A 12,045-nucleotide genomic window follows, 5' to 3' on the forward strand; every position below is an offset into this window, starting at 1 on the left:
AAGTGAAGGGATTCCTGTACCTTAGCTTGATGAAGAAAGCTGGGGACAGTTCACATAAATCCCTTCAAAGTAATTTTAAAGCAGCTTTGAACGTGACAAGTGTTTAAGTGAATTATGTTGATAGACAGGTTTCATTAATTAAAGTGATGTCATTTGCTGTCTTAAACAGTTGTCCTGATTTTTCATCTGGGGCAGTGTAACTGGAGGTCAACATGTGGTCAGCTTTACTTTGAAAGTAACCACTGTGCTCCTTTTAAAAGGGTGATGTCAGTCCCTTTCACATTTGAGTGTGCTGGTGAGCAAAGGAGGGCTCTTATTGCAATTTCTTGCCCTGGTAATGATGCGTACTGTGTTTGGAGCTAAGGCACTTTGCTGGGGACTTTCCAGTGAGGTGTGGTTGCCAGAGACACTTGGCCTCAGGGTGTCACTTCAGCAGAATTGCTGAAATCTGTCTGTACCAGAAACCTTTAAAAACCAAAAAACCCTCACCTCAGAACACTACAAGTTGGGCTTGCTTTCCTGCCTTGGAGAGGGAGAGAGGGAATATCCCTGCTCCTTGCAGGTGCCTTCCTGGTGGCCAGGGCATGGATGGCACCCACCTCCCTCAGCCTGGCTCTGTGGTCAAGTGAGCAGGTAGAACAGGACGGGTGTTTCTGTTGTGTTCAGGACACTTGCTGCTGTGCAGGTGAAACTCAGGAGGTTTGTAATCTCTGGGCAGGTGTTGCTTGTGCCTGGGTGCAGGGCAGCTAAGGGGAGATAACCAGCAAGATAACTAGACACCGTCCACAAACCTCTTTTGTCTTACATGCCTACCACAATAAAAGGATTATTAATTTTCTTTACCACTCTGGCAGATAAAGCTAACCTCTCTTTGAAGGTAATTTGGCAGCTATCTAGGCCTTTTAATGAAGGTGCTGCAAGCAGAGTGGTTTTTTGGCAGCTCCTTGCTGGTGTCATGCAGAGTTTGAGGGAGCTGATCCCCCCTTGTGTTCCCTGCCTCCCCCAGATTCCTTTTGAAGCCATCTTTCTTGTGGGACACTGAGGTGTACTTCAGGATACTGGCACAAAGTCCTCTAGAAACAGTTTTGGGCTTTTTGACAAAAGAATGATATTTTAAGTTATCTTTGCTGACAGAACAATCTGTGAGCTTTAACACTCAGCAGTTTTACACCAGACTTTTGGTAGATGTGATGGTAGATCCAAAATTCGGTTCAGAGCTGTTGGCTAACTCCAGTTGAGGCACTTTGCCAATGTCTTAGAGATGTCCCTTTATCCATGGCTATAAAGTTCAGTATAAAGTTGATGTTAAGCTGCCTTTCATCTTTCTGAAGGTAGCAATATTTGAAATAGATGTATATACTTGCATTTCTAGTTACTGTACTTTGCTCTAAGTCCTGGTTTTTAGAAATATAACTGCTCTGACTTTCAGCCTTCAAAAGTGGTTTTATTATGAAAAATGTTAGTATAGAAAAGAGTTGTCCAAGAGTAACAATTGGTCTTTGAGTACATGCAGGAGAGTGCTCTACCATGATCACCCCTTTGATAACCTTGCTCTCTCTGGACTGCAGTCACTACAGTATTAATTGCCTTCCAGAGATAAAATTCCCTTTATATTTCTGCTTTAGAAGGCATTGATAGACTTATCATGTAAAAGCATCAATTTCAATGGACATGTAGTATATGCCTCTGCAAGTGCCAGGGGGTTTAAAGGTAGCTTTGAAGTTGAAGAACTGAGCTGGGAGTTCCTGCCTGACTTGTAGAGATATATCTTTCATGATGTGTAACTGAGAACAGGCAAATAATTACCTATGGCGCAGGTCCTTAGAGTACTTGGCACAAAATTGTTTAATTATTTTAAGGGCTGTGTTTGAAAACAAAGCAATCATGCAGCCTTGACTGGAGAACTAGAAAAATGGTTTGCTACCTCCATTTTTTCTTTTTCCCTTCAGATAATAAGATTTTGATGAACAAGTGGCTGGTAGCTGGGTTGTGGTGTATGGGTCTTTTTTATTGTTGGGTTTTTTTGCTGTTCGTTTTTTCCCCCTGAACTATTCTCTGTTGAGGGCCACATCCCTTTTAGGGAGGAACATACTTGTTTCTACAAGGTTCCTTCTCAGATAAGAATGGTAAGACCTATCTGATATGGTTGAGATAACCTAAAGTGCAAAATTATTTTATGCTAATTAAAAGCAAGGTAATAAAAGTTGGAAAGATTCTTCAAATACTTTAAACTATGTATATGTTTTCCATCCATCTTTTTCTGAGTGTGCAACTAAATTCATTTCCAAAAGAATGCTCAGCATTTGAAAGTACAGAGAAGTTGATTTGAAAATGAAACAAACTTGCTTGTGCAGTCAGAGATTGGCCCAGGTGCATGGATTGCCCTGCTTCTACAAGTGGCACATTTTGAAATAAACAAGATAACTGTTAGAAAGAAAAGGCAAGCCTTAAGCAAGAGGAAGAAATGTTCTTGTGTTCAGTTTATTAGCAAGAGACAATCTCTCTTGTTCTCCATCTTGGGGTTCCCGTCTTGTGTTGAGGTCTGTGTTGTTCATCTCTTTTGGAAGCAGAGACTCATTGCTCTCCCCTCCAAGAAGTCATGATGTGAGGAAACTAATACATTTTAAGATTGCATCAAGAGATCAGCCTTTAAAATGTGCTAGAATCTGCACAATCTCTTAATTAGAAATAGTGACGGTTATATTTCATATATATTCCTATGAGTTCAGGACCTAAGATTTCAAAAAAACTATCAATTGCTGCAAGATGGTTAATAATTCACTACAGCTGTCCATCCTAAATGTTCACCTAGAGACTTTTTGAGTGCATAGAAGTGCAAATGGACCAACAGAGCAGGGAAAAATATGCTGTAGCATATGTGATTTGGTCAGCAATGGCTTTGATCCAGAATTTTTTATTTTCCATATCAAAAAAGATTCCTGACCAGCCCACTGGGCTTTGTGTTGACCTCAGCTGCACTAACAAAACTAAAATTTGTCATTCTTAATATCACTAGGGAGAAAGACTACGTGTGGGCATGGACTGCAAGGCTGTGACAGAGCCCCAGCAGCACGACTACACTCCCCACAGTGCAGACTTAGCACAGTTTGGGGTACTTGAGCTGGCCTTGAATACTTGACAGAGTGGTAAAAATGCAGTGACACAGTGCTAAAAAAATGCTTTTACTCCCATTGTTGCCAATGGGAAGACACGTGTGGAGGCAGAGTGAAGCAGCAGAGTTGTCTTTGCCTCAAGTCTCTGATCATCCAGGGCAGTATAAACACCATCTGCAGTCCCTACAGGTGGTGAGTCCCACCTATGTGCAGGGAGTATTTCAGAGCCATGGGCTCCAGGTAATTCAATTTCTAGTAATTACCATACTGGAGGCAATTTCCAGGAATGAAGTGTGTGTAAGAAAAAGGGCCACAAACAGAGGGAACTGAGGAGAAAATAACACTTGTAACCACTTTTAACATTCTGCTTTATTGCATATCTATTCTGTTTGAATAAACAATGATATATATTTGAATCAAAATTACTTAATCAATTTAATCAATAAATTGTGGGTTAAATAATTTTGTTCATACCTACCTTAGAGTGGCATGTTTAACATTTATGTAACTGATATGCTTGATAAGGCAATTGCAAGATTCAGTGGCTATAAATTTTAAGAGAGAAATGTTAAGCACACTTGCCTGGAAGAAGAAGAGAAAGAATTTTTGTGTAGGCCTTTTTTATGCAATCAGGGTTCCAAGACCTGGTTTTCCTGACAAAGGTTGTACAAATAAGGAGTAGGCATACATGAAGGAGTAGAAAAACTTTCCATAAGATGAGGTCTAATGGAAGCAAAATTAGACTGGTTAGAAGTTACTTGATTTTTTTCATTGGGAGTGAAGTTTAAAAGCTTGTTATGCTTTGTCATGCTGTATATTTGGCTATGTGGCTGGAAAACTGGTTTTTTGGATAGGAATAAAGAAGTCATGCTTCAGGACAAAACATGAAAGCAAATTATTATTATTATTATTATGCCTACTGAGAGAAATTTCAGCACTGTACATAAAAACAAACAAGCTTCCCCCACACACACACACACTTTAAAGCTTTGTATGTGAACTGTAAATTGCTGCCAAGGAAAGTGCATGTTTTTATTTTAGTTGATATATTTTAATTGGATTTTAAGTGGCTCATGAATAAACTGCCCTACATTAATATATTGTCTCTCAATTAGAATGTATACAACATCTCAACTGTGTAATGATGAGACTGATGGGCATTATTCAAAAGCTGAGAGATGCAGCCTCTCTTCTGCACTATTCTCCCCTTCCTTTTCTACATGTGTCTCTGTGATTTGGTTTCTGATTTGAGGGTCATTCCCCAACATTTTATGATACCTTTTGATAAAATTGTTTTCTCATTTAAACTGTTTTAAATACTTCACTATTTTCTACTGTTTTTCCTGAAATACTCCTTTTTTTTTTGTTTGTTTTCCCAAGCAGCAGCCTGGGTGTAATCACTGCTTTATCTGCTCATGTGAGCTCTTGGGGAGAGGGGAAGAAAGAAGGGCTTCCATCCTGCCCTCATTCTCTACTGCATATGCCAAGAATCCTGGTACAAAACCAGTTCTCCTCTCCTCTCCTGAACAGAAGCAGTAATTCAGGAACAGGAGAAGGCACCCTGCAGCCCTAAGGAGGGCCTGAGCAGCATGGCAGACAAACATACAAAATAGCATTACAAGGGTGCAGCTCTTTGCTAGCAGTTGTTCAGCTCTAAGTTATTTAATAATGTGAAGGGTGGTTCCACAGCTTAATGGGCTGGTAGCTAAATAACTACAGGTAGCCCTGTGAATTTGCACAGCCACTCCCCTTCTCCTTTAATTATCCAGTTTTATCGTGTTTTCCCATCTATGCCTCTGCTCTGCTTTTGAAGCTGGTTTTCTTACCCAGATGCCTCCGTCTCATCCTTCACTCTGCTGCTCCAGCATGAAATGCAGATGTGTGAGTGGTACAGATGAGAGTTGCCGTAAGCTCTTGTCTACCTGTGAAGCAGAGAGCTTTAGAAAGCAGTTGTTGCTGACAGGCTACCTAGTGGTTTTGCTAAATGTTGCAGGAATTGACATTTCATGTAAAAAAATGGGAAAACCAGAAATGGTAGGTTTTCACACTTGCCCATGAATAATCCCATTGATGTTGCACTGAATAGTCAAAGAAGGAGAGCTAGCAAATTCAGATTACTGCATATTTATATTATTAATTCCTCCATTATTCTGCTAAGAAACAACAAAGCACAGTTTCTCTGAAACTAAGACAGAATGCAGAATTGGTTTTCACTTAATTGGGTCTTTTGAGACAAGTCTCTTTGAGAAGCAGGATGTTGTTAGTCCACTGTGTAAAGACAGTGTAACAATACACTTAACACATAGTCCAGAAACAGTTGTATGTAGGGGCTTGTATTTGAGGGGTAAAAATACTACCCTCATGGCTTTCAAGTGGAAATGAGAATTTATACAAATGCAACTTTGTCAAGAAGTCTGCACTAGCACATAAAGTTAGTCAGTCATTGAAAATTTAATATCAAAATGTCCAGTGAAAATAATCATTGTATCATAAAAACATAGGTTGACTTTCATTTAAAGTCTGTTTTGATAGTCATGGTCTTCCTTCATTCTTAGAAAGCTAATAAAGAGTGAGAATAGGGTTCACTGAGCATGAAAAATATAGGATTTGGCTTAAAAATTGAGATGTACTCAGTAATGTGTAGTGGAGTTTGTTTTCTCTTCCTGACACCAGTGTAAGTTTTAAGTACTTTCAAAAGTGTTTGTAATTATGTTAAATATTTGTAAAACTCATTTTCCTAAAGATGGTATCATATAAATGTAACAGATTACAAATTATCTTCACCTTTAATTGTCTGTTGTTGGGTAAGGTTCAAGTTTATAGGCGAGACAGTTCAGTGGGGTGTTAATCTTGCAGTTGCTGTCTGTTAAAATTTTATCAAGATTCTCATCACTGCTTAAATTCAGTCTAATAGCATGGAAAAGTAGTTAAGACTCATCAAATAGTTGTGTAGTATTAAGATTTTAAGAAAGAAAATGAGTCATGGTGCTGAGCACTTCAATGCAATTGGTACCTGAAGGAAACAATGTCAGGACAGATATTCTGTTCAGGAGAAAAAAGTGGAAGGGAGCCCTTAACTGTGAACCAGTTTCATCCTCAACATTTTGAATCTGTGTGTTTTGCTTTGTGTTTCTAAAACAATGGCAGCACCCAAAATCTCACAGCAGCATTTCCCAGCACAGTCTACCTTAATGAGGAGCATCTTTCAATTTTACTTGCAGGCTGACTTCAGTTTTGACTCAGGAGGGCATTTGTAAACATTTGTTAGTCCATTCCTGTTTGACATTTCAGCATAAATATAAATAATTTGCTCAAAGCCTTTAATCCTTAGACTTTGCAAAGAAGAGGGTAGTTAGCGATGACAATGACGATTATCTGATGCAGACAAGTGGACATTTCTTTAAGGATCAGCATCCTATGCAAAGCAGTGTTTTCAATCCTTGCATCATCCAATTTCCATTTGCAGTTTTGGCTTCAATTTCAGCAGCTACCTTGTTGTGTCCTTTACACAGTCCTGAAGGAGAGAACCATCCAAGGCCGCTGTTTCTGCCAATTATACCTGTTATTGCTAAATGCAATAACTTTGCTGCTGCATTTGCAGGTTCATACTGAAAAGGAAAATCAGTAAAGAAAGACTGTGTTTATTAAATTATTTTATGGGGAGGATTACTCAAAACATTAAATTTGGAAATCGTGAAGTAGGGAACTGTGTAGTACTACCCTTGTCCACCCGAAAGCGATGATCAAAACAACAAATACCAGCCCAAGGGAAGGCCTTGGCAGACTGCTGGAGAACACTTAAATACCAAGGTAGATGTGCTTGGTACTGGCAATTTGCTTCAGTTTCCACAAAACCTACCTTTTCCTTGAGGTGTCCAAAATTAACTAGGAGATCCCATGTCAAGCAGTTGGGCATTCCATGGCACTTGCAAAAGATCCTTTAAAATATCAATTAAAAAGTTACCAAACTTTTGCAGGTGAAGAGTAAATGTCTGTGAATACTTTCTGTATTTTCTGTTAATTTATTTTGTGGATTAATAGCTAACTCTGCTCCCATCCCTTTTATCTTATTGCAGTCTTTGCTCAGCAGTGTTCCCCTAGAGTCCTTGTCAGAGGGATCGGGCACTCCTTGGCCCATTGCAGTTACAAGCAGCAGAGCCGGGGGCACATGGCTGCCTGGAATGTTTGAGAGAGCAGCTCTGAAGTGCTGGGAAGCAGCTGAAATTGGCTCCAGATGTTGTAAAAGCCACCTCAAAACTTTTACTGTGCCTAAGTTGTGGGTACTGTGTACAGGGGTGGTCCTAGCAGGCAGAAACATCTTACAAACTCATGACAACACACTTATTCCTGTCAGGAGCACATCCCTCAGTTTTATTCTGGATAGTAAAGCAAAATGCTTAGTTAAATTTTACAAATATGCAGGTCGTGTCTTGGTAAAATTTCTCTGGTAAGGTGTGTGGCTGCTGAAGTTCATATTCATATTAAGAAGGATATATATGAAAACAAAAGCCTAATCATAAACTCTAGTTTATCTTCATGGAGGTAAAATCTTTCAGAAAATAGTCCGGACTTGAAAAGGCATCTGAAGCTGAGTTTTATTTTCTGAACCTGTTGCAGTACCATACTGCAAAGGATGAGGCAAATAGCTGGTACACTTGCATGTTCAGTGATCTGTTGGTTAAAGTAATTTCTTCTTGTTGCTTAAGAAAAAGTACATCTTTTAAGTCTTTGTTAATACTCCAAGGCTTTCAAAACACTTAACAAGCCTGGCATTTGCAGGCTGGTAATATGTTTTGCATAATATCAATGGCCTGTCTTTGTGGCCCATGGGAAAAAGAAATCTTTTTCTTCTTTGTGGTGCATTCCCCAAGATAATTACAAGTGGAAACACTTTTTGTCTTCTGAAATCTTAATTCCAGCAGCCCAGGTGTTTTGATGAAGCTTCCAATATATATCTAGCCAAAATGGTTTTGCAAAGCTTAGCTGCATTTTAGTGTATTTCTTGTAACTTTATGGAGGCCTTGCTGGAATATATTCAAAGAAATGCAAAAAATGCTGTTTGATCTCTTCAGATGGTTAAATTGTGATTCCTGCTAGCACTGCTTTGGCTTGGTGCACCCTGTTTCCTAGTCAACCGAGGATGAAGTTGGAGGAGCTGGCAAGGCTATGATATTTACATAATGCCTTTTTTTCCTGTGAACCCTGAATGTGGATGGAAACAGCCTCTAATCTTCTTAGTGATCTAAGCAAAGATTGAATGCTTTGGGTCAAACTGGGGTTTTGGATAGGCTCAGTTAGAAAAAAAATATTCAGAAATCCCAGCTCTTCACAATGATTGCAAATGGAAATATTTACAGACTGAGCTAGTTAATGTTTTAGTAGTTGATAATATTTTTATTATTTCACCAGTTTGCAAATACCACATAATCTGTTTTGAGCCATACTTTTTGAGACTTCTTGGAAGCAGAACAAGCAGGCCTTGTGTTAAGCTCTGGGCACTGTTTGAGTTCATTCCCCTTAGGGTAGTTTTAAGTTGTATCATGAGGGATGAAAAGGCAAGTGTCAGAATAAGCATACAACCTCAAAATGACTGGAAAAGACTGCATATATGATCTTAATCCTTCTTGCACTACTACCACCCTGACATGGTAAGAAGAGGAGTTCATTAGATAGTTATTCTTTCATATCTCAGTTATTAAAACATACTGACTGAGATTTTTGTTGTGTGTTACAGAAACATAGCTTTTCAAACACTACTACCATAAAGATTTTAATTTTTTTAAAGTGGATAAATATCCTGAACTCAGGCTAGAAGTGACATTTCATGCTTGATTTGCCTTGCCTGCCTAGATTTTGTGGTATTTCATGCAGAAGTTACAGCTTGTTGGGGTTCTGAACCAATGTGCAAGTACAATATATTACAATGAAGGGGAAAAAAAATCAGCCTGTCCTATTTACATTTTCCTTTTTCTTCAGGCTTACCTTCCCTAATCCAAAAAACTCATGTTGAGTCGTTTGACTTAATATTACCACAAGAACTTTTATTATGTAATGCATCTTCACATAATATAAGATGACTCAGAGACTGATTTCTCAGAACATGAAAGTTGGTAGGAGCTGCTGGCCCTCTTTTAATACCTGCAGCCTAAGGTTTGCAAAGCAAATGGTCAGGTTTTATGTGATTGCTTTTGTAACTTTGGTTCAGCAGGCTTTTTCTTTTTTTTTTTTTGCTTTACTTTGTGTTCACTAATAGAATCAATATTACAACCATTCCCTGCTTGAACTTCTCACCACTGCATTTCATTAACTTTCTCAATATTTGATGCAAAATGTTTCTAATTAACATGCCTCTGAATAAAGAAAAGAAGGATTCTTAAAAACCTGTGTGCAGTCTGTGTAATAATAAAATTTTATTCTCAGCTATGAAGACTTACAACATTTTATGACCTTTTTCAAAATTGAAGTTGCTAATATTTTTATTTTTGTAAGTAGTGTATTTTAGAATGAAACTCTTTTTTCTGTACTATAATTAATTACTAGAAAATGAAAACATAGTAAGGCAAGTAAGGACATGATTCATTATTGAGAAAAAAGAGTACAACCATACTCAGAACTGGTCTAATGTTCTAATATTTTCATTAAGAGAAATGTTTAGTAGATTCTATCTTTGTGGTATGTGCTATGACTATTGCATGCATTAGGAGTGCATCTGTTTGGGTTTTTCTTCCTTTATCTGCCAAGGAGATGAACCCATTTGTTAAAAAGGAAAAAAGGAAAAAAAGAAAAGGAAAAAAAAAGGAGGAAAAAGCAAAAAAAGTGGGGAGTTGGGGAGTGGGGAGAAAAACGGAGACATATGTCAACTACGTCCTTGTGATTATCCAGAAATTAATTTGAAGAGTGTAAGAAAATTTTGGCCATCCACTGTAAAACAGCATAAATTTTGAAGTGCAGGGATCAAGGGCAATTTCATGAACATGGCTGCCTTGCATTTCCTATGTGGAAGGAATAAAATATATAGGAAGTAATAAATATACAGGAAAAAATATGTAGCAAGGAATAAAAATGTACACACACGTATATATAAACTTTCTGTATGTGTATTCATTTTTACAACAAAAAGTAGATAAATACACAGGGGTACATAATTGTGCTTGTAAAGGTTTATCAAAGAAGTTGACCAAATCTGACCACTGAGCTCTGTATTGTTATTCTAATGGCAAGAAATAAAAGATAGCAAGGGGCCTATGGCCTCAGAGAGCAACTTGTCAATGAGATTGAGGCAGTCTAAATCTCTTCAGCCCTTCCTCCCTTCTCCCACCCTGGCAGCATGTTCTCCTTGCTCCTTTTTACCTTCACTTCTGGGAGTGTGTCCATGCCATGAAGAGTAATTGTCTCCTGCTCCACTTCCTTCACATTGTTGATTTTTGTCAGGGTGAGTAATCCTCTGAGTTAGGGCATGAACTCCCGTGCCAGCAGGAGGGTATCTGTGGATCCCTACAGCTGGAGGCCACAGCACCACACCTTTTAGTGGCAGTGTGGATTTAAATCAAATGGAAAGTAATATGGAAAAGCAGCCTGAGCTTTACATGCATTGTGCCCCTTGTAACAGCAGTGTTCACTGAAATAACAGGAGAGATTTAGACAAGTATGCCACTAGGCTAATTAAGGGCTCTTCTGCTAAAGAGGCTTTTGTCTCAAGCTTCAGTTCTGGAGATCTGTATGTAGCTATATATATATATAAATAGTTACAATAGAACCACATAAACAAGACCAAATTTATGGCCTTGGTTAAGACCTTGGTTTTACATATGTACCAGTATATGGCTGTCCATACTCAAGTTTCAGCTTTGAGATTTTTTTAATTTAAAAGTGTTTAGGAAACAAATTACAGATGTTGTTTTATTCTGTCTGTTTTCAGCCAATATTTCCATGTAAACGGTATGTCTGTGAAGCTGGATGTCACTCAAACAATTCAGTTTCTCAGTTTGAAATGTAAAGGCTGGTTTCAGTAAAACTTCTCTTGTTGGAAATGGGAGCTGCATGTTTTGCTCTAGAAGCAATGCTGGACTGACTGTTCATCAGTAACTGTGAATAATTCTTAGTGATTTGAATAGGCTTTCAGAGTTTGACAAGTTTAGCATATATGGAAACACCTGTAGGGTTCCTTTGCATTAGCTATGCCTGTGTTTGAAAACGTTCATGTGTGTGTGAGGTAAAGCAATAAGCCTGTGCTTCCATAGCTCTTGCTGAGTTTTAAAATCTTTGTGCTGCTTGAAATAAATCTGATCAGAGTTTCAGCTTGATGATTACCCTGTACTTTTTTCCTTGCTTCTCCTTCCATCCTTTCATAAACCAGTAGAGATACATTTCTCTTCCATGTTCATAGTAATACTTAACACTTAGTGTTAAAGCTGGTTTGAATTAAGTATGTTTTCCCAAAATTTGCTACTGCAAGATGGCTTGTTTTCACAATTATGTTGAATTTTATTGTCCCCCCTCCTTTTTTTTTTTTTTTTTTTTTTTTTTTTTTTTTTGTTATGAAAAGGCAGTGTCTTGGTTTTCTAGAACATGGTCTACCAGTTCCCTTACCATTCTCATAGTACTCTTCTCATAAAACAAATGGGAACAGAAGGTATAGAAAATACACAATTCCTGACTAAACTTAAATGTCTCATGTTTGGTTGCATTCACTTACATGTTATTTCAAGCTCTGTAGCATTAATGAAAGCCATGGGCATTGTTTTGATCCTGTTATTTATTTTTTTCCCTAGCTGTGTGCTGCCCACCTGCCAACGCGATCGGAGGCGCCCAACCACTACCAAGCTGTGTGTCGGGCTCTGTTTGCTGAAACAATGGAGCTCTACACTTTCCTGGCCAAAATTAAAAGTGCAAAAGAGGTAAGCAGTCTGAGAAGGTTTTCTGCTTTTGAGCT

The 12,045-nt window shown here is 38.3% G+C and overlaps 1 protein-coding gene across 3 annotated transcripts in view; it reads left to right on the forward strand.

The window, feature by feature from the left end:
* The window catches only part of SPIRE1 (spire type actin nucleation factor 1), a 128,486-nt gene that overhangs the window by 65,887 nt on the left and 50,554 nt on the right, over positions 1–12,045 (forward strand). For all 3 annotated transcript variants that reach the window (XM_059471975.1, XM_059471959.1, XM_059471968.1), the window contains exon 4: positions 11,885–12,010. In XM_059471975.1, coding sequence (XP_059327958.1) covers positions 11,885–12,010 — 126 coding nt within the window. The remainder of the gene's footprint in view (positions 1–11,884; positions 12,011–12,045) is intronic.

Source organism: Ammospiza nelsoni, chromosome 1 (assembly GCF_027579445.1).
Source record: "Ammospiza nelsoni isolate bAmmNel1 chromosome 1, bAmmNel1.pri, whole genome shotgun sequence".
Classification (NCBI taxonomy): domain Eukaryota; kingdom Metazoa; phylum Chordata; class Aves; order Passeriformes; family Passerellidae; genus Ammospiza; species Ammospiza nelsoni.